Genomic DNA, 23,832 nt, shown 5'->3' with positions numbered 1-23,832 from the left:
CAAAAGCAGGGGTTTACGGCCTGACACTTTTCGTCCTTATATGAGAACATTTTGAACTGGGAAAGGGTTCATTCGATAGAAAAAAGTACAACGCAGCGCAGTCAACTCGCGATTTCGTTCAAAACACTCTCTAAATTACATAAAAATGCTTAAATTTCCATAGCTGTCAATGGTAGATTTTTGCTCTACTTTACAACACTCGTATTACTAAATATCAGTAGAATTTCGTTAAATCGCGAGTTGACTGCGCTGCATTGAACTGTTTTCTTTCGAATGAACCCATTCCCAGTTTAAAATCATCTCATATAAGGACGAAAAGTGTCAGGCCGTAAAACCATACAACAGTATTGCTTTTGGCTGGGTTATCGATAAAACAGAGCAAAAAATGTGACAAATTTAGTTGAGCATTTGCAAACCAGGCGACGCCTAATTTGTAAGGCTGCCGATGTGGAATCGGAATCTGTGATACCCAAATTAACGATGCCAGTTACTGAAAATTTCCCCCTCCACTACACACACCACCTTAGGAGTCGCGTGTACGTGAGCTCGGCGCTTCGGGCGACTTCGGCCATATTCGAAAAGTCAAAAGAGAACGCAAGTGTAAAGTGAACCTTAGTCTCTCGCTCTTTAAATACTGTCCAAGTTATCCGACAAACGACACAAACCGCGCGCGATATTTTCATTTGCCCAGACATATTTACGAAAGCCCGAGAAGACAAGAATACGGAGCCCGTCTTTTGCTATCATGCAAGTTCAAGTAGCTTTTTAACTTTAGAATTCCTCGCTTCATATATTACTTCATTTATAAAATACTGTAGAAAATATAATTCATATTTTAGCCACACAGATAGCCATAAAACACAGTTGCATCGTTCTCATTTTTTTACAACCAGTCTTTTATGGAATGAAATAATAATTTGAGTCATAATAATATAAAATTAAATTTATATAAAGATTGGAATTGTATATTAAAATTACTTGTAGAATAAAAAAAAAGTTGCAGGTTTGAACGGGATCCGAACTCGATCAATGGTAAAGACATAGATGACATGTATAGGATCCGTGCATCTTGACGTTCATCATTTCATTACGGTTACGAGGTGAGATTGTGAGATCCTATACACGTCTGATGTCGCAGTCAGATTATGTATAATGAAGAAATAAATGCAGTAGATCACATGTATATTCAAAACAGTCGTGTGCGTTTGGATACACCACCAGACATGCATAGAGAATTGAAATATCTCAGTACTGTCGATTATCTGTTGCGATTTCGAGTAACACTCGGTCATGTTCGGCTCGTGTCGCATATCGCATCGCTCGCTCCTAACCTAGCGCGTTACCACTTATGTATACATACAGGGTGTCCCGTGTAACACACAAAAAAAGAACACAAAATTAAAAAAGTGTTTACATGTCATTTGCATGGTATAAGGGGGAAAATTTATTGGCTATAACAAATTATCTTTTAGATTATTATTTTCAAAGATATGATAATCAAGTTTAGTTTTTTAAATAGAACTATATACTTTTTTTCAAATCATTTTGTAGTGCGTTTCAAGATAAATTTAACGACATAGAAATTATGTATCTGTTTTCAAATGGTTTTCGAGATATTGGATACGAAAGTTTAGTGTTTTTCAGCGCAGGAAAACCTGCTCGAGTAGAGAGCACCGCAGGAAATCTCGCCTACGCGTCAAGTGCCACATGCCATATATTATTCCTTGAAATCAATACGGGAGGGTCTGCTGCAGAAACAGTAGGCCCAAATTCTGGAAATGGTTTTCCTGTGAACCTGACTATCATATCTTTGAAAATAATAATTTGAAAGATAATTTCATCTAGCCAATAGATTTTTTCCTGTATATGTGTAGATACAGTAATGTTGCCGACGAGAGCTGTTTCGTCTACACGGACGAGAGCCGCGGTCTATCCCTACTACCTCGTATGACGTGTGCCTCTGTGTAACCAATTCTTGGAACCATCGCGTTCGAGCTCGATACCCCAGAACAAGGCGGCCATAAAAAACAAAGATAGCATTAAGGATTTAAATAGGAAAAGTTGAAGTTTCTTATTCGTAAACAGATTTTCACGCACGTAACACCAGTAAATTCCTTGTGCTCTCCCGATGAAAATGATATTAAACACGAAAGGATTCCGATTATTTATAACATACATAAAACTTGATTTATAGAAAGAAAGGTCACGCTCATTTACGTATACAATAATGTTACAGACGAGAGCCGTGCTCGGGTCTCGTAACGGCTCTTGTTCGTGCGAACGAAACGGCCCTCGATCGTATTATTACTGTATTTAGAATCCAACGATCCTAATCCAGACCTAACTCAAAATATACATACACACATACATATATACAGGGTGTCCCAAAACTATGGGACAAGCCGAGACAAGCATATTCTTCATGCAAATAGAAATCGAAAAGTCCTGTACCGTTTTGCAATCTGGAGCTTCATCTTCGAGATATCGGTGATTGAAATTCAGGTATTGGACTTCCGGGGCGCGCTGTTCAAATCCCAGTCAGCCGAACGTGTGACCACACACATGCGAGTTCGAACGCGAGAAGCACGCGTCGGTGAACATACACACGCGGTATACTGCTGATGTTACAGATGTTAACGCACTTCCATGGTATGAACTGAACAGTTACTTAACTTTTTCACTAATTGTAAGTCATAATAAATGTTCGAACACATCTCCTTGTCTATCAACACACTTTTGAAGTCTTCTTAATAATGAGTCCTGTACACTAGCACACACTCCGTCCAGTTTAATTTCCTCAAACGCATTTTGGATCCTGTCACGCAGCATGTCGACACTTTCAATTTCGACCCCGTAAACTTTTTGTTTCACGTACTCCCACAAAAAAAAGTCTAAGGGAGTGAGGTCGGGAGACCGTGGTGGCCATGCCACTGGACCTAATCGTCCGATCCAACGATCTTCGTATGTATTATTTAAAAATTCACGAACACTTCGTCCAAAATGAGCTGGTGCTCCATCCTGTTGGAAAAGCATAGTATTCCTTACAGCTAATGGAATATTTTCCAAGAGCAAAGGCAGCTCAGTTTGTAAAAACTCCAAGTACGTCCTGGCTGTTAATGTCTCCGGGAGAAAAACTGGTCCCACAGTGTCATTACCTACTGTTCCTGCCGAAACGTTAAGTTTCCATCGATATTGGAAATTAGTGGACCTTGTCTCATGTGGATTTTCATAACTCCAAACATGAGTATTGCGTGTATTAAAAGCACCAGATCTCGTGAAAATGCTTTCGTCTGTCCATAGTATTCTTTGCAAGATATTCTCATCTTCTTCGTGTTTCTGCAGTAACCATCTGCAGAAAATCATTCTCGCTGGTAGATCAGCAGGTTGTAGAGACTGCACATGGTACATGTGGTATGGATATTGTCCTTCGTCTTGTAAAATTCGATGTACAGTCGAGCGTGGTATCCCAATTAATCTTTCCATCTGTCGTACACTCGTTTGGGGGTTTTCTTCTGTGTATTGAAGGACACGTTCCTCGTTTGCATTACAACGCGTGCTCCTTGGTCTTCCTGTTTCCGAACGGTCACGCGAATATGGACCATTCTGCCGGAAGTTCCACATGACCCGCGTTAACACTTTTCGCGTTGTAGGTTGTTTATTTACAAATCTTTCATTGTACAACCGTACTGCTTCACAAATGTTGCCTCTGCATTCACCTAATGCAAGCATCATATCGTAGTACTCTTCGTTGGAGAACATTGTTTAACGTTCGAGTTTTTAATTCGACGTAAGTTCAAAACACTAATCTTAGTACACTACAACTTAGAAAATAACGCACTAAAACCTACACAATGACACACACTAAAATCCACACACTAATTTAAACTAAAGTCTAAACAATAATGAAGGGTAAAAACAAGATAATAACTAAGCTAATAGTTAGTTGGACACCAATAATGTCTGTCCTCAGAAATCTTTTTACGATGCTCTCGGTTTCGCTCAAAGAATGATTCTGACTGTTAGAATCCGCATGTTAACAGATCAAGTCAAGGGGATACCTCGAAAGAACATTATTGGTTCCTTTAACACTTAAGAAATCTGGAAAATGAACGAAGATTGGTTGAGAAACTTGAAAAGAGCAGGCAGAGAAATGGTAAAAATACAGCATAGAAAGTATTAGCTGTTTGTGTGGAAAATTTACGACAGTGCCAAGTGTCTTGGTTCATAGAATCTAAGAAGGGTACGAGCGAGGTGAAGACCCACTTGTCTCACGAGCGTCTGGAAAATATCAGCTTGCTTCATTTGGAAAAGCACCCCAAAAGGACACCTTTTAAGAGTTCAGACGTCTTCGTTCTGAACAATAAGCTATTTTTTTTTAATCTGTACGTTACTCCGGCGCGTCGGCGGCTAGTACACGTGGTGATCAGATTCTTACGTTACCCCTATCCACTGCCGAGGGACAATAGGCGCGCGTACAGTCGGCAGCCAGATACAGCGATTTCGGTAAAACAGCAGGATATCGGTTCTTCACACTTCTACAGCCAGCCAGGACGTACTTGGAGTTTTTACAAACTGAGCTGCCTTTGCTCTTGGAGAATATTCCATTAGCTGTAAGGAATACTATGCTTTTCCAACAGGATGGAGCACCAGCTCATTTTGGACGAAGTGTTCGTGAATTTTTAAATAATACATACGAAGATCGTTGGATCGGACGATTAGGTCCAGTGGCATGGCCACCACGGTCTCCCGACCTCACTCCCTTAGACTTTTTTTTGTGGGAGTACGTGAAACAAAAAGTTTACGGGGTCGAAATTGAAAGTGTCGACATGCTGCGTGACAGGATCCAAAATGCGTTTGAGGAAATTAAACTGGACGGAGTGTGTGCTAGTGTACAGGACTCATTATTAAGAAGACTTCAAAAGTGTGTTGATAGACAAGGAGATGTGTTCGAACATTTATTATGACTTACAATTAGTGAAAAAGTTAAGTAACTATTCAGTTCATACCATGGAAGTGCGTTAACATCTGTAACATCAGCAGTATACGCGTGTGTATGTTCACCGACGCGTGCTTCTCGCGTTCGAACTCGCATGTGTGTGGTCACACGTTCGGCTGACTGGGATTTGAACAGCGCGCCCCGAAAGTCCAATACCTGAATTTCAATCACCGATATCTTGGTAATGAAGCTCCAGATTGCAAAACGGTACAGGACTTTTCGATTTCTATTAGCATGAAGAATATGCATGTCTCGGCTTGTCCCATAGTTTTGGGACACCCTGTATATTAATATTTCTATTTAAAATTGGTTTGAGTTTTATTAGTATCTACTTATATATGTAAAATAATATATACTTCTATATTATATATTCTATGTATATATAAAAAGTATGAATAATATCTAGCGAAATAATAAATCGGAAAACGGACAAGTAAGCTCTTTCTACAAATTAAGTTATTAAGTATCTTTATTATAAATAATCGGAATCATGTCGTATGTGATATCATTTTCTTCTGAAGAGCACAAGGAATCGATTGGTGTTACTTACGTGAAAATCCGTTTGCAAATAAGAAACTTCAATTTTTCCTATTCTTAATCCCTAATGCTATACTTGTCTTTAGTAACGTCATTGATTTCGGGCATCGAGCTTGAGCATAGACGGTCGAGCGAAACCCTTTTTTTTGCTTCTTCGGTCGTGCATCAATTATCTTGGCGACCGAGAGTAAAGGAAGCCAAATCGACTACCAGTGACGGACGAGAGCCGCGACCAGACCCAAGCGCGGTTCTCGTCCGTAACATTACTGTATATGTATACGTATACTTATGTACACGCACACATATGCGTGATCTTCATATTAATATAATAACGATATTTGGAAAAAGTGTCTATCTCGAGAAAGGCATCGACGTGGACAAACAATGAATAATATGAATGTAGTGGTATTTAGAATGTGACACTTGTAAAAGTTATACACATACAAATAACATGTGTCGTTTGATAAATACCACTACATTCACACGATTCAGTGCTATATTGTATCACAGAAAATATCTTAGCAATCGGAAACATCGCGCGTGGCTCGTGCCGCTTGCAGGGATTAGAACAGTTGAATATGGCGTTTCAAGAGTGAGAGAGTAAGACTCATATTCGCACTCTCTCTACTTTCCGCAAATGTCCGAAGTCGGTCGCGAAGCGTCGAGTTCACGTACACATAGCTCGTATAGTAATGTGTGCAGTAGAGGGGGAAATTTTCTAAGCTACCTCCCGAATTCGAAATCATAGAAAGGCTCCATCTTGCGTTCATCAAGCAGCCACGTGTCTGTGGATAATACTATTTCTGTAACGAAAACTGTAATAGCAGATACCGACCTGGCAATTTCGAAATGTCACGTGACTACCGTACCCCCTTAAGACCTTTTGGAACCGAACCGGAAATAAAATTGTGCTTATATCTATATATATATAGGCTTTAGTAACTACTGTCAAAAGTTACGGGGACGTAACACAACTCAAAGTATCTCTTTTCCCGGTCCTAGCTCTAACGAACTCCAAATATCTCTTTTCCCGGTCCTAGCTCTAACCAACTCCAAATATCTCTTTTCCCGGTCCTAGCTCTAACCAGCTCGAAACATTTCTTTTCCTGGCCCTAGCTCTAACCAACTCGAAACACATCTTTCACTGGCCCTAGCTCTAACCCAACTCAAACTACCTTTTTGCTACCTACCCTCGGCCTGCCACCATAATTTTCAAGCATATAAAAATTTTTATCTCGAAAACGAAAAGAGAGCGACAATAATTTCATTTAGAAAAATTACTCCACGTCTGAAGATACATGATATAAAAAAGATTCAAAGAAATCGGTGAATAGGCTCTTATTTTAAATAATTACAAATATAAATATTTTATATTGAAGGTTGTGACAACGTGCACGTTACTGGTCAAGAGTGGATTCTTAGTTTAATACATTTGACGAATTTTCACTATCAGAGTATTTATTTTGTGATAATCTTGAATTTTGAGGTGCCATTAATACTGAACTAGAAAGGGTTAATTCGATAAGAGCAGTGTTTTCCAGACTAAATCGCGTTACGTTAACTTTACAAATGAAAATCTTTGTCTTCCCACCTAATAGTAAAAAATATATGTGTAATATAAATATAATTATAAGAGGTAAGTATCATAATCCATGCATCGATTTTGCTCTAAATCTAATAAGATCTTGAGATGTGAATATAAAATTTAGATATAAAGTTTCATTGAAATTCATTCAGTCGTTTGAATGCAATTGGGTTAGTAAACATATGCGGTTTTTAAAAAAAAGCTCTTTTTTTTATTAGTTAAAACGTAATCAAGGGGTCTTAAAATGAGTTTTTCTGTAGAAAAAATTTTCGAAATTTTTTTTCATCAGAATACTTTTCTAAGTTGGAAACTGAAAATATCCAGGCAATCGGAAAGCTCGCGCAAGGTGCGTGCCGCTTGCCGCTTGCTAGCGATTGGGATTTAAACATTTCAAGGAATGAGAGAGTGCACATCACGATCCACCTTCTCTCTCGACCTCCCGAAGCTGCCCGAAACTGTCCGAGGCGCCGAGCTCACGGATACGCGGCCCGTGCGTTAGGATATGTAGTGGAAGGGGTTAATACTCAAGATTTGCGTCCTCAGTTTGACAGCACAGTTCGCACGTGTCTCCGCAAATGCGCGGAATACGCTAATTAGCCGCTACGCGGCGCTCGCTTATAATACTTTATCTTTTTCCAATATTCGACAACTTTCTCTCTCTCTCTCTCTTCCAGACTCGACGTTCCCATTCGACGTCGGGTCTGAAATTCGAACAGCTGACATAGGTCGTTTACCTCTTCGAGTTCAACTGTAATTATCTAAAAACGAGTCCTTCATCAAATTCACCGTGTTTGTTATTAGTGACACTGAATCTCCAACCGAAGGCGACCTTCGGTTGGGCACGTAGATCAACATACAACGGTTTTCGCGAACGAGATAGAGTTCTCATTACATTAACGCTTTTTTAAACAATAATATTTTAATACTGGTTTACTAGTTAAAACCTCTTTTGTTTTATTAAAAGTTTTTTCTGCGTTTTCATCCCAATTCCACACAGCATTCTTCTTTATTAAGTGTCTTAATGGGACTGTAATTTCATACTTATTCGGTATGAATCTACTCACATATGTTATCATGCGTAATAGAATTTCTAATTGATTTACATTGTTAGGAAATTTCATTTCAGTTATAGCTTTTTTTCTTTCATAGTCAGGTTCAATTCCTTTTTCTGAGAATATGTGCCCTACATATTTTACTTTGTCTGTACTAAATTTACATTTTTTAAAATTAAATTTTACATTTCTTTCTTGAGTCCTTCTCAAAACTTTTTCTAAACGCTCATCATGTTCAACTTTATTTCTACCCCAAATTAAAACATCATCTATATATATTTTTGTTCCTTCAACATCACCAAATATTTCTTGAAAACATCTTTGAAATACTTCTGAGGCTGAGGAAATACCATAGGGCATTTGTAGAAATTTAAATCTTCCAAAGGGAGTGTTAAACACTACATAATTGGAACTTTCGTTTGTTAATTTTATTTGCTAAAATGCATGGTCAGCATCTAAAATACTAAAAACTTTAGCTCCTATTATTTCTGAGCATACTTCTTCAAAAGTTGGAATATGATAGTGCTCTCTTCTTATACTTTCATTTAAGCTTGTTGGATCTAGTACAATTCTTAATCCTTTATCCCCCTTTTTATAATTACAAATTGATTTACTCAATTTGTTGGTTCTGTTACTCTTTCTATGATACCCTTTTCCTTAATTGATTTTAGTTCGTTTAGAAAAGATTCTCTTAATACTATTGGTACGTTTCTACAAGGTTCTATATTAGCTTTGACCCCATCTTCTAACTTTATTGCATATTTAAAATCTTTTATACATTCAACTTCTTGAAATACAGTTTTGTATTTTTCTAATATATTTGTTGGTTTTTTATTTTGCTCAACTATATCTACTTTCCTTATTAAATCTAGGTTAATAAGAGAAGGTAATCTTATTAATGCTGGTTTATGGACATCTGCCTCAACTACTATAAATTCTAATTCTGTTTCTTCTTTATTCTAAAATTTACATTTTAGTCTACATTTACCTGTTACTTGTACTGAACCTCCTCCATAAGGAATTAATTTTATTTGTGTTTTATTTATCCTTATATTTATTCCCAGTCTATCTAGTTCATTTAATGAAATTACGTTACAGCGAGAACCTGAGTCTAACTTTACTTTTAGTCTATAATTCTTAATTACTTGAATATTTTCAAACCATTCTATCTCGGCACTAGGTTTATTTTTAATCATACCAATGAATAAATTGTTAGTGTCAGTTTCTAATGAGCTTCTTACTTAGCCTGTAATTTATACTACTTTTTTGAAATTACAAATCTTTGCAAAATGGTTGAATTGCTGACAAATGTTACATTTCTTACCATACGCAGGATGTTCACACATTTTATGAAACCTATCACATTTTGAGCATAATTTACATTGTTTGGTTTGATGTTGTCCTTCACTGCTGCTGCTACTTGCTTCTGGAATTGGATGTCCTTGTTGTGCTTTATTGCTTCCCATTGAAGATTTGTTTATCCAATTTTGTTTCTTTTTGTGCACATTTATTCGGTTTTGATTCTTCCTATTTTGATTCACTGATCTCATGGAATGGATTTTTATATCTTCTTCATATATTTTTAACTGATTTTTTGCCAGTTCTGCAGTAGTACATATTTCTTTACATTTTTCTAAGTTCAAATCCTCTTCTCTTAGTAATTTGTTTTTTTTTTTAGATTTGAATCAATTGAGCCACTTATAATTTGGTCTTTTATTAGGCTGTCTCAATAAAACTTTCTCCTTGCTTTTGCTGCCTACTGAAGAATAAATATCTTTCTATACTTTCATTTGCTCTAGGCATACAAAATTTTTAAAAGCCTGGATTACCGATTCTAAATTCTCACTTTGTTTTTTACTCAATCCAAACAATTCTTCTATTACATGTAGAAATATTGCGACTTTACATTCCTTATTTTTGTATTTAAATCCTATAGCTTGCATGTATATCTTGAAGGTCTTCTTCCATTTCTTCCAATTTTCTTTTAGGATACCTTGAAATGATAGTTGTGCTAGTGGTTTCAACGAAAATTCCATTTTGTCTTGATTTCGGTTATGTTGACTTATAATTGTTGTTTCTTCTTTCTCGTTTACGTTAGAATTATTACTTTTTGAAGTTTTACCTTCTTCAGTTGTCAGTGACTTTTATTCTTCTTTGCCTGAGAACGTGTACAATACCTTTTTCCGACATCACACTATCATCGTAACTTTTAAAGGGGCAGACTCCTTGTGTTTTGAGGTGTTGCGTAAGCACACAAGCGAAGAAAGTCATACACCTATACGCGATGAGCGAGAGAGAAATGGTTTCGCAAATTACGCTTTACGTCTCGACACTTGCATAAATGAATTTTTCGCGGGTACAGAACCTACGGGTAGACTTCACTACAGGATTGTCTAGTCCGTTTAAACTCTAATAAACACTATACGTTGAGAAAAATTTTAAATTACAAACTGTAAGCATGAATCAAACGCTGTGTAAACTAGCAAGATGGCTGCCGAAGTGACATTTTTGCAAATATCTCACGATTTAATGGTTTTTTCACTCATAGCATACCAGACCACCCTTCCTTGAATTAGCACAACATCGTGAAAATGCGACTTTCCTCAATTTAACACTTCTCGAAGGCGTAAAGTGTAATATTCGTTGTGCACCCGTTTTGACAGAAAAATAGTTCAACGATTTGCCGTTAGAAGCGTTGATGGTATATCCAATCAAAGAGGATTAGATAGAGGTGTTGTGTGACAACGTGTGACACTAACTTCAAGGCGCGAAGTTTAAATTGAATGTAATAGAGAAGACGTCAAAGGTGAAGTTGGAATAAGTTTATATGCTTGAAACCAGTTATAAACATTACTCTACAGAATATTTCAGAGTAAAGAATAAATCAATATCTCCTTAGAAACACTTATTTAAACATTCAAATCCTACCTTTTTTCCCTTCTCTAAGGAATTATATCCAGCGCCAAGATGTAAAAGACTCGAAAGCTAGAAATCGATAAATGCTGACGATAGTTTTAACGAATCGGAGTTTATTAATTATAATATAATTATGTAATTGGTTCCTTGTTACTAAGATACCAAAAATTAACAAACATGTATTAGATTTAGCGAGAAACTATTTTGGTACGCGCTCTTCGCCCCAGTCCTTTGAACGGATAAGACGTGTTTTCTCTTGGTTCAAATATAACAGTTTAGTTTGAGTTTAAAATTGTTCATTTCTTTACGAGCAGAGTGCTTTAGCGCTTCACGGGCACGAATCCTTCCCGGGTTCAAATAAAAATCCCTGAAGGCCACGCAACAGAGGCGAAAGTACTGTGCTCACTGATATATATACTGTGGATACGAGATACCGAGAAACAGATTGATGTGGCTATATGGTTATCGTTGTATCGGCAGCCCTACTCTGCTCCTGTTCGTCTTGAGTGATCAGTGCGTATGGGAAACGTATAGAGAAACTTAGTCAAGTAATCAGTATCACATTTATTACTTTGTGCGCTTACAATGAAAGCCGGGCACGCTCTCCTCACGCTCGCGTACCGCGCGCATGGGCATCGCTTTTTCCCCTACTCCCCAGTCTGGGAGTAGGGAAAGCTGGTCCTCACACACTCCCCCCCGAGTGTCAACGACTTAAGATCACAGGGGCAGTATGAGTAGGTGTATTTACGCGTGGACGATGGAAGAGCGCTGTATGACAAATACATATGGTCGATATATACAGGGTGTAACAAAAATGTCGCAGTTCCTTAAAAGGGGTGATTCAGGGGGTTATTTGAAACAACTTTTTCCTTAGCGAAAATGTAAGATGAGGCTTCGTTAAAGAGTTATTAACGAAAAACACGGGCCAATGAGAACGCGAGTTTGCTGTCCGAGCGACTGCGGTAGCGTTGGGTACGCGCTGGGCGCTACGGTTGTACTCCAAACAAGAAAGTCGGCATGCGACGAAGGAAATAGCATTAGTATGAAAATATTTACATAACGTATAAACGAAAAAGCAATGCAACAAGAGAAATGATCTGTAGTTTGTAAATCTGTGTCACTGGGTCACTGTACCGATCCTGGTCATCGACCGTCGAAATGGTTTATGGTAGCGTAGAATTTTTCCAAAGAAGCTCCTTGTACCCCCCGCGTAGTTTAAGCACCCCAGACCTTCCTTCTTGGGAGACTCCGAGATCATGTCTCCTTCGAAACCAAAGTAATAAAGCCATAAATTACCTAAACGCGTGCCCTAGCATAAACCATTTTGACGGTCGATGACCAGGATCGGTACAGTGACCCAGTGACACAGGTTTACAAACTACAGGTGAAGTTTGTTCTCCTCTTCCTTTATTTTTTGTTGTATTGCTTTTTCGTTTATACGTTATGCGAATAAGAAATGTACATATTCGTGTTTTTACGTTGCACGTAGTTTTCCCCGATTTTAAGTAATTATTCACTTCAAGTGATAAACAAAAAAAGGACTCGGTATTATTTATTATGTCGCTTTCAGTTTTCATACTAATGCTATTTTCTTCGATGTATGACGACTTTCTTGTTCGGAGTACAACCGTAGCATCTAGCGCGCGTACCCAACGCTACCGCGGTCGCTCGGGCGGCAAACTCGCGCTCTCATTGGCCGGTGTTTTTCGTTAATAACTCGTTAACGAAGCCTCATCTTACGTTTTCGCTAAGGAAAAAGTTGTTTCAAATCACCCCCTGAATCACCACTTTTAAGGAACTGCGACATTTTTGTTACACCCTGTATATATACAGTATGTCCCATGAAATCCTGGACAGTCGATTATTTGCTAACCTATTAAAGATACGAAAAAAGTTTTTATATGAAATTGAATGGCAAGAGGGGGCTGATTTATTGGCCGTAACAATTTTTTTTTATCATTATTGTTTACAGAGATATGAAAGTTAAGTTTGTTTTTTTTAAATGGGATTATATATTTTTTTTTTATCAATAGATAGTACGTTTCAAGACGAATTCAGCAAACATTAATGTATACACCTTTTTTCAAATAGTCTTTAAGATATTACGCGTAAAAGTTTACTGATTTTCGGTGGAAGATTTAGGCCTGCCGTTCCTACCACAGTCTCTTCGTATCAGTTTCAAGAGGCACGGTTTAACACGTTGCGTGCGGGGGTAAAAAAATGGTCGAAAAAGTTTTGTCCGATTGTATGCTAGCGCGCGACAGCACCGCCGGGTCAATACTTCTCCGGGGAAACGGGCTCAACTCGATAGATCTACCCTGTCGCGCGTGGAACGCGTTAACCCGTAGCATCTTAAGGGCCTAGGATCAGATATGTCAGGGCGGTGACATTACCGACAAAATTAGGCAAAAACAGAGGTTTACGCGCTGACGCTTTACGTCCTTATATTGAAAGATTTTGAGATGGAAAAGGACTCATTCGATAGAGGAAGGTTCACTCTAGCCCGCGCTGGTCATTATTTAATCAGATTCTGCTGATGTTGAGTAATATGAGTGTTCAAAGTAAAGCAAAAATCGACAAATTCACAGCCATGAAATCTAAGCATTTTTAGCTAATTTAGAGATTGTTCTGAGCGAAATCATGACCAGCGCGGGCTAGATTGATCCTTCCTCTATCAAATGAGCCCTTTTCCAGCTCAGAACCTTCCAATATAAGGACGTAAAGCGTCAGCGCGATTTGGCAGTGCTTTTTGCCAGGTTAGAGATAAAACAGAGTAAAAAACTGACAAGTTTAGTTCCGCTTGAACACACCAGGCAGCGCCTAATCAGGAGGCCCGTGCTGCCCTGAGTTGGCACGCGAGTTTCGAGAATTTGACGCACTACTACACATGCAACTATACGAGCTGCGTGTTTCGTTCATGTCCCACAAGAAGTCCCATGAAAAGTCATTCCGAGTGACATTGTAAGGTTCGAACAGAAAGTGAGCTCGGCGGTTCGGACTGCTTCGGACGGCTTCGGAAAGATTAGGGAAGAAGCTTGAAACGCTTCGGCAAGCACAACACGGCACAAGCAGCCTTTTTGATATTATAGATATTTTCACGTTTCGACTCGGAAGGAGATTATTCGGTGAGATCTTCAAAAATTTTTATGAAATTTTGAGGGATGAGTTTAAAGATCAAACGATGACATTCTCTGTGTATTTTGTATGAAAAATTAAATTAAAACAAGTTTATGTACAAGCTGATACAATCGAGAAAGAGCGATTCTACATGCAATAATAAACTAAAAATAAAGAATATAAATTGTTTATAATATTTATATGTTCTTAGGTCTGGGTTAGGTCTGGGTTAGGTCTGGATATATACAAAATAAAAGGAGACATTACTAAAAATACATTAATTTAATATGTTTACTTTTTAATTATAATAATTTATAATTAAATTTTCCCCCCCGTTTCCGCCGCTTCCCCCCAGGCCAGGTTCGCAGTTGCTGCCGCGACCCCAACTGCGGCTTCTCCCATACTTCCACTTGCGGATTTTCTTTTTAAAGTCCCAAAATTATAATATGAAAAATAGACACATGTTATTCACGAAATTTACTTCGTTCTTGAACAAAAAATGAATAGATAAATTACTTAGCGCTTTAGCATAAGATCGCCTGTGATCTACGTACGTTTTGTCGTCATGCCTCCTCTAAAGCTAGCGCCGACGCCGACGCCGACGCCGACGCCCACACCAACACCGACTCCGACGCCGACGCCGGAGTCGGTGCAAGCTTTAGAGCATGTGTCTATTTTTCATATTACAGTTCTGGGATTTTAAAAAGGAAGTCCGTAAATGAAAGTATGGGAGAAGCCGCGGTCGGGGTCGCAGCGGCAACCGTGATTCTGATGATTATAAATATATTAAATTAATGTATTTTTAGCAACGTCTCCTCTTATTGTGTATATACCCATTTTTTTTTTTTTTTTTTTTAACGTGAAGTGCCTAACGCACACCCCGGGTTGGGGAATCCCGGGGTAGTGTGGGGCTTGCACCCACTAAAACTCCACGGTGGCCATCTTCAGCGCATGAGGGGGACTCCGGGAACTCTTTCGAACACTACCGGAGCCCCCCGCGCTACCTCCGCCGCTACCAGCGCGGCGGAGTGCCTTCTTCGGTGGGGAGTGTCACCTCCCCACGTGGCCGCGGACGCCTCGCGCTACGCGCCCAGCGCCCGCGACCACTTATTGTTCCCTGTTCGGGATTGGCGCCGCCGAGAGTGCCACACTCTCGACGACCCGCCGCCCCGCCGCCCGACGCGCCCCTCATCTTTCTGCGCGAGCGGGGTCCGCGACCTCCCGCCCGCGCTCGTCCGCCTCCTTCCGGGACATGACTTCCTCGCAGAAGGTGGCGAACGCTTGCCAGGCGCCGCGATCGCCAGCGATCGCGGCTACCACGGCTTGGAGGGAGAGGTCGCCACCCATCTCCCTCCGGAGCGCCCGCCTTTGAGCCGCAAAGGCGGGACACTCTTCTAGCGCGTGTTGCGCGGAGTCCAGCTCCGCGCCGCACTGGTGGCACCCGGTCGTCGCCTCGGTGCCAATCTTCTCCAGGTACTCTCCGAAGCATCCGTGCCCGGAGAGCACCTGGGTCATCCGGTAGGTGAGCCCACCATGCCTACGGTCCAGCCAGCTATCAAAGCTGGGCAGGACCGCCCCTACCGCCCGCTGTCGGTCGACGCCGCTTCACTGGAGCTGACGCCGCCATATTTCGCGGGCGGATCTTCGGGACTGGCGCTTCATGTCTGATTCGACCGCCGCGTCTGGCGGGGCGTCCCCATCCAGACGGAGGGCTTGCAGACGCCGATATACATCGGTGTGTGCCTCCGCCTGGATGTCGAAGAGGACGACACCCGCCAGAACCGCCGCCGTTTCGTGGGGTAGGGTGCGGTACCCACGCACGACCCGGATGGCCATTAGCCTCTGCACGCGGCGCAACTTGCGCCGCGCGCTCCGGCTGACCACCGGGCCGCGGGCCCATACGGGACATCCGTAGAGGGCCATGGCCCGCACCACTCCCACATACAGGCGGCGTACCATCTCGTTGGGTCCCCCTAGGTTGGGCAAAAGTCGACCAAGCATGGTCGACGTGGCCACAACCCGGGGGACCAGGCGGTCGAAGTGTTCCTCAAAGCGCCAGCGGCTGTCGATTTCCAGGCCGAGGTACTTAAACCTTCCCTCGACCTGGATGGGTGCATCACCCACCCAGACCCGAGCCTGTGGCGCGCGCCGCGACAGAGGCAGCCCGTGAAACCAGACTACCTCCGTCTTTTGCGGCGATATCTGGAGCCCCAAGGCTCGGATCCTGGCGACGACCAGGGCCACGGCCATCTCGGCCAGGCGGACGGTCCTCGTCCATTCCCTCCCCACGTGCCGGTGGGGAGAGGCCCGCGCAGCACGGAGTCGTACCCCAGGTCCCATAGGAGTGGTCCTAAAACTGAACACTGAGACACGCCCCGGCTGAGCACCCTCCGCTGGGTGCCGTTCCGGCCCGGGAATTCGATTTCCCTGTCCCGCAGGTAATCCGACATCACGGCCTGTAGGTAGGGCGGCACCCCGTGCTCTCGGAGTGCCACCCTTATTGCCCCCCAGGGCAGGGAGTTAAACGCGTTGGCGATATCAAGACTAATCGTCAACGCTTATGCGCGTTTCGGCGCATTTTACGGGCCTGGACACTTTGATGTCCGTGCTGCGGAATACTTCTATGAGCCTCTCGGAGGGGCGGTCAGCGCAGAGCGCGCTTTCTGGGCCGGGGACCTCGAGGATCGAGGACCCCGTGCGGCCCTTTCGGTACTTTAAATCGGGTATACCGACATCCTGGAGGCGTACGCCCGCCACCGCGCGCGCCATGACCTCAGCGTAGGTCATGGAGCTGCCGGAGAGCAGGGTCAGGCTGACCGCTGCCCTTTTAGGTGCGCGGGGCGGACGCACGCGCGGCGCCTTCTTGGCGGCCGCGACCGGTGGCGGGGGAGCTGCGCGAACGCGCTCCGCAGCCGCAGTTTTCCGCCTCTCCTTCCTGCCGACAACCCTTGACCAGGTGTCGGAGGAGGCGGGTGCAACCAGCTTTGGGCCGGGCGGAGGCGGTCGCGCGGTCGTTGCGGCTTTGCCGCGACGTTGGCTGCGGGTCCTCGGTGGGGCCGCAGCGGGCGGCTTTGTCTGCTTTGGTGCCGCCGTGTTTGTCGCTGCGCGGGCAACCGAAGGTGCGGCGCGGCGGGCGACAGGAGGGGCGACAGGTGGGGCGGCGCGGCGGGTGGTAGTCGGAGGAACAGCGTTCTTACGTTCCGCTGCCTCCCTTTCCTTCTTTCTTTGTCGCCTCGCTCGCCTCTTTTGCGTGGCGGTCATCCCCTCCGTAACGGGTGCGGCCGCAAGTGGCCGCGGGCGTGACGCAGCAGGAACGGACGCGGCCGTGGCCGCACGTGGCCGTTGCGGCGCCGTAGCTGGAGTAGGGCGCGGTGAGTCGCGCGGAGTGCGCTCAGGACGCGCCCGCGCGGTAGCAGCGTAGCTCGCCGGGCCGCGTGCTGCGGATGGAGGTGGACGTGGTGGTGGCGCGCCCAGGCGGGCCGCGAGTCGCTCCTCCATCTCGCCGCAGAGGCGGCGTATCTGGCCCTCAACTCCGGAGAGGGGGTCCTGACAAGGCGGGTCGGGTTGCGGTCCCGATGAGCCGCGAGTGACGGGCCGCTGCCTCTGGACCTTCGGCGATGGAGGCGCCGGAGGTGTTGGAGGCGTTGGTGGCCGCGGCGGTGGTGGAGGTGGAGGTGGTGCCTCTGGAGGGTATTTTACCCTTGGCGGAGTCACGCGGCGAGCCGGGGAGGTGCGGCCCATGAGGCGGTCCTCGAGCTCGGCGACGCGCGTGCTAAGTGTCGCGACCGTCCGCTCGAGCTCGGCCTCCCGGTCGGTTGTTTTCGACCGTTTTGCCTGTTCCACTGCGGCCTGGCGGATGGTAATTGCGGCCAGGCGCAGCTGGCGCACCATCGTGCCCTTGATATTATTTGAGCATCGCGCCACCTTCAATATCGCTTCAGAGCTCTCAAAAATGAGGGCTCCGAGATCCGTCGACGGCGCGTAACGCATTTGCTCTGCGAGGTCGTCCTCGCGGATGGGCTTGCAGGACCTCGATATCGGTGGAGCCAGAACCGCGGGGTCCTCCACTTCAGCCTCCTCCCTTAGCTGCTGTTCCTGCAGCGTCAGCTGGATTAGCTGACGCTTAGCTTCCGCGAGGCCGACGTATTCCCCTGTAGTTGGGGGTCGACCGCGTTTCTTTGCTGTGGGCCGCGGGGCCCGAGGCAGCCGGACGGACCGAATGGAACCCGCCGAGCTGGCGGAATCCCACCCGTCGTCGTCCGTTATTCCGGCTGACGCGGCTCGCCATGGCGACTTTTTGCGGCTGCGGCCGGAGCTCGGTCCCGGCAGCCGCTCTAGTCGCACTACAGGGCGCGCGAGGATCACCTCACTTACTACCCTGGGTGCGCCAGATGTCGAAGCAGACGCCGAGACAGACGGTGTGCCTGCCCCGGACGCCTCTTCACCAGTAGTGGTGCTGAACGCTGTGGCCTGGTGGTCTACCACAGCGTTCTCCCGGTCGATGGATGACGACGCGGGGGAGCCCGGTCGGCCACTCCCATCCGCGCCGATACTGGGGGATCCGACGCCCCCTGCACCGTAAACGTTAATTCCTTTAGTTGTCATCTCGCATTACCGATACCCCATTGCGGGTGGGCCCGTACCCTAAACGCCCGTCTATCGTGCCGAAGTCGTCGTCGATGTTCTGTCCCGTTGCCAGCTCACCGCGTTCGTCCTCCGCGTCCAGCAAATTGGCACTCGCAAGCGAGTACCAACTACTGGGGCGGAGGTCCAGGGACCCCACGTGGAGGTGCGGTGAGTGGTCTTGAGCCAGTCGGGCCCCCAACTTTGCCGAAATTCCCCTCACCTGGCGAGCAAGCTCGTCAGGGTGTTGGTAGAACATCAGCTCCATCGGAGTTCTCGCCAAGGCAGACGTGCCCGGACGGGACCCTTCCAGCCCTCGTGTCCCCTATTTTGTATATACCCAGAGCTAACCCTGACCTAACCCAGACCAAACCGGAAGGAAAAACGAATAGGAAATAATTCGCCACATATACAAAGGGATAACTAAAATTCGTTTACTGTTATTGTTTGTAAGTAAATTAATATGAAATCATCATGAACTTGTTTTAATTGTTTTTTAAAGGCTGGTATCAAGAACGTAGAAAGTGTAAAACTTGTAAGTATATCATCTTTTACATTCAAGTTACATAAACTCGAAAAGTAATTTTTATTAAACTGATTTAGTTTTGCAGATAAACCAGAGTTTCCACTCGAAATATTTTACGAATGACTCGTGCCGCTCAATGTCGCTTGCGGGCGACTTGGGCCAAACCACAATAGCGTTTTAGAAACGCGAGAGTAAGATTTGACATTTGCCTTCTCTCTCGTCTTTCCGAAGCTATCCGAAGTGATCCGAAGGGCCGAATTCACGTACATACGGCTCGTGTAGTAGTGTGTATAGTGGAGGGAGAATCATAGTGTGGCTCCATCTCGCATTCATTAGGCAGCCACATGTCTGTGGATAATTTTATTTCTGTAAAGAAAACTGTAACGGCAGATACCGACCAGGAAATCTCGTAAAGTCACGTGACTACCCTAAGCCCTTAAGTGTGGTCGAGAGTCGAGACTCCCTACTGTGCTTCCTGGTCTCGCAGATTTTCTTCCACCGAAAATCAGTAAACTTTTACGCGTAATATCTTAAAAACTATTTGAAAAAAGGTGTATACATTAATGTTTGCTGAATTCGTCTTGAAACGTACTATCTATTGATAAAAAAAATATATATAATCCCATTTAAAAAACCAAACTTAACTTTCATATCTCTGTAAACAATAATGATAAAAAAAAATTGTTACGGCTAATAAATCAGCCCCCTCTTGCCATTCAATTTCATATAAAAACTTTTTTTGTATCTTTAATAGGTTAGCAAATAATCGATTGTCCGGTATTTCGTGGGACATACTGTATATAAAAATATTTGAACTTTTTGGTCGCTTTAGGAACTTTAAGTTTCTTACTCTCTAGACGTATTTTCTACGTTAGGTGCGAAGGATACAGTCTTCTTACGACTAGGATAGGTTTTTAACGTTGGGTGCGCGTCGCTCGGCAAGTTCCGTGACGGTGTGTTACTATTATTGTTTAGCAATTCGTCGCATATGACGTATGCGGGTTTTAGCAGTTCAACGGATACGTTCTTGGCCTCTCCGTTTACCTCGATGGAGTATACGCGTTCGGACGTTCGTGCCAGTACTCAGTGCGGGCCGGTGTAGGGTCGCTCCAGCGGTTTCTTAGTCACTTTACACAAAAAAAAGACGTGTGTACAGATACACAAATACATACTTATACACAAACGCGCGCTTTTTGAACTTCTGCGCGACCGGCACTGGGCGAACTTTACGCATGCATTCGCGAAATTCCTCTAGGAATATTTGGGGATCGGCTGTTATGTCCTCCGGGAGGAAGAATTCTCCGGGAATACGGAGCACGATTCCGTACACGTTTTCCGCTGGCGACGCGCCCGTGTCGAGACGCACGTGCTTTCGGAGACCGAGTAATACTGTGGACAATACGCGAGTCCAGTTCACGTTCACATGGCACATTATTGCGGCCTTGAGCGTTCGATGCCACCTCTCGATCATGCCATTTGAGGCCAGATGGTACGTTGTAGTGCGTATGCGATGGCATCCGGTTAGCCTAAGCAACGCTGCGAATATTCGCGACTCGAACGCCCTAATCGGTGGTCAGGACCTCAGGCGATCCGAAGCGCGCGATCCACACTGATCGTAAAACGCGCGAGCCACCGTTTCGGCCGACGTCTCCTTCAAGGGAACTGCTTCGGCCCAGCGTTTGAAGCGATCGATTAAGGTTAGGCAGTAGCGGTAACCACTGTCGTCCGGCAATGGGCCAACGAGGTCCATATGCACGTGTTTGAAACGCCCATCTGGGGCCACGATTTGCCTCGGCAACATTCGCACATGACGCGATATCTTTGATTTTTGGCAGTGCGTGCAGTTCTTGCACCATTTTGCCACATCTCTGTGCATGTTAGGCCATACATATCTCCGCCTGACTAGTCTGTCCGTGACCTTGGCGTCCGGATGTGCAAGGTTGTGGAAGGTATCGAAAACTTGTCGACGCAGCGACACGGGTATATATGGACGGATTGATTCCGCGGACATTTCGCAATATATGTGGGTGTGTTCCGGTCCCCACATCAGTCGCTTCAACGTGAGAATGGGCTTGTCGGACTCCCGAATCTCTTTGAGCTGTGGGTCGTTTGCTTGCTCCCTAGCGAGTTCGACTAGACTGAACTCGATAGGAAGACGGATTGACTCGACTCGTGAAAGCGGGTCCGCGACCGTGTTCTCATCTCCGGGGATGTATTCAATTCGCGTGGTGAATTGAGCGATGTACGTGAGCTGACGGGCCTGACGTGGTGACGCCTTGTCGGAGCGATGTGAGAAAGCGTAGGTCAATGGTTTGTGATCCGTCGCGATCGCGAAGTCACGGCCTTCGAGGAAATGTCTGAAGAACTTTGCTTCGTACACCGCGGTCAGTTCGCGGTCGTATGCGCTGTAACGGCACTGAGCGGGACTGAATTTACGCGAGAAAAAGCTAAGGGGTTTCCATTCACCGTCGATCCTTTGTTCGAGGGTTGCACCCATTGCGAAGTCGGACGCGTCGGTCACCACTCTCGTCGCGTCGGCGAGATCGGTTTTTACTTTGTCGAACGCGGCCTCAGACTCCGGCGTCCACAAGATTTCCGTCCTGTCGCTTTTTCGCGAATTCGTTAGATACGCGTTCAATGGTGCCTGTACCACCGCGGCGTGGGGTTGGTTACGTCTGTAAAAATTGGCCATACCCAGGAATCTCAGGAGCTCCGCGACTGTGCGCGGCCTTGGAAACTTTGTGATCGCCTCGACCTTTGCGGTTGGCTTTAACCCGTCGCGGTTTACTATGTAACCGAGGAATTCTAATTCGGGCACGCCGAATTTGCACTTTTCTATGTTTATTCTTAAATGAAAATTCTTTAAGCGTTCAAGAACGGTTCGAATGTGTTTCTCATGCTCCTCCGCCGATGATGAAGCTATGAGAATGTCATCAATGTACACGAACGCGAAATCCAGGTCTCCAAGAGCCCGGTAAATATAACGCTGGAGTGTCTGGCCCGCGTTCCGCAATCCGAACGGCATCGCCAGGTACTCGAAAAGTCTGAATGGGGTGACCGCCGTCTTCGGGACGTCTTCGGGAACGACCGGGATCTGATGATACGCGCTGTGTAGGTCAAGGGACGAAAAGATAGTTTTCCCGAATAGATTCGCCGAAAAGTCGTGCACGTGCGGCATGGGGTACTTGTCAGGAACCGTGACGGCATTCAGTCGGCGATAGTCGCCGCACACCCGCCACTGACTGTTCTTTTTCTTCGTCATGTGAATGGGGCTTGCCCAAGGACTGGATGACGGTTTGCATATGCCTGCCGTGGTCAAACGTTCGAACTCGAGTTTCGCGGCGCGCAATTTGTCCGGGGGCAAACATCGTGGTCGCTCTGCGATCGGTGGGCCGCGAGTTAATATGTGGTGCGAGACACCGCGTGCCTCCAATGGCGTCTGCTGAGCTAAACCGGTTGCCTCTGGGAAATCCGCGAGGATTCGCGCGTACCGACTCGACGGGTTCGCGGTGTGGATCTAAGTCAGCGCTGTCGGTCTCAAGACGCCGAGTGTACATACGCTCGTCAGGGAGTCCGTGAGAAGACGCTTTCCAAGGTCCATCACGAGGCCGTAATGCCTGAGCAAATCTGCGCCGATGACAAGGTCAAGGTGTCGATGAATAAGAATATTTAAAAGCTACAAACTAATGAAAGTATACACAATGTGTCAAAGCTTTATTTAAACTCATGAATTTTAGCTATATGCCTGTGAAAGGCAAGGTATTGATGTCGATGAATGATCTTACAATTATTTCAAAACGCAGAATAATGAAAATATACTCATATTGTCACAGTTTAAAATTGACAAATTATCTGAAAACCTGCGAGAGGGAAAGTGTGGGTATTGATGATCTGAGAATACCTTGCCTGGCCACGCCAAGTATTTGACTTCCAAGTCGCGGACATGCCAAATGTCTAGATGTTACATTTTTTCTTCGTATTATTAAAATGTCCGCAATATGAGTAGTGGAATGTATTAAGTGCATTTTTGGCATATTGCGATGGAAATGCTACTCATTCTTTAAGAATTGAGTGCATTCCAGTCATCGAACACGATCCTACATTGTGTGGGACAGTGTAACACAATCTCAATTTGCAGCTGAAACACTATTTAGTTTCTTTATTTCACCCCTAGAGTGCAGAGCAGTCATTTTACATGAGTGTCATTAGAGTTTGAGCGTAGCACTGTTGAGCACAGCATTTTACCTGCGTATATGTAGTGGTGTCATCTTAATAAGCGCAGTTGGAAAGTACCGAATTTTACATTGTGTTACGCATTGTAGCCTTTACACTCTGCTGGAAAGCACATTTATGTACTTCCAACACATTTTGATTTCACATCCTTTTTTGTATTGTAATTATTATCTTCTATTTTTTTATGATTCATATGATATGTACCTGTAGCTCATTTTGATTTCACATACTTTTTTTCTGTAATTTT

The 23,832-nt window shown here is 44.6% G+C and overlaps 1 protein-coding gene across 1 annotated transcript; it reads left to right on the top strand.

Moving 5' to 3' along the window:
- Positions 1-4,105: 4,105 nt before the first annotated feature.
- On the top strand, positions 4,106-4,964 carry LOC143181061 (uncharacterized). The gene is made up of 2 exons (XM_076381251.1): positions 4,106-4,153; positions 4,638-4,964. Exons 1-2 carry the CDS (start codon positions 4,106-4,108, stop codon positions 4,962-4,964), a joined length of 375 nt encoding a protein of 124 aa, XP_076237366.1.
- The last annotated feature ends 18,868 nt before the right edge of the window (positions 4,965-23,832 follow it).

The sequence above is a fragment of the Calliopsis andreniformis genome, chromosome 6 (assembly GCF_051401765.1).
Source record: "Calliopsis andreniformis isolate RMS-2024a chromosome 6, iyCalAndr_principal, whole genome shotgun sequence".
Taxonomy (NCBI): Eukaryota; Metazoa; Arthropoda; class Insecta; order Hymenoptera; family Andrenidae; genus Calliopsis; species Calliopsis andreniformis.
Note: the sequence above shows the minus strand (reverse complement) of the source record. Positions and strands in the feature narration are given on the sequence as shown.

Coding starts and splice junctions, on each gene's coding strand:
- LOC143181061 (XM_076381251.1), top strand. CDS start 4,106: ATGAACGAAGATTGGTTGAGAAACTTGAAAAGAGCAGGCAGAGAAATG. Junction 4,154..4,637: donor AAAGAGCAGGCAGAGAAATG/GTAAAAATACAG, acceptor CTTTTCCAACAG/GATGGAGCACCAGCTCATTT.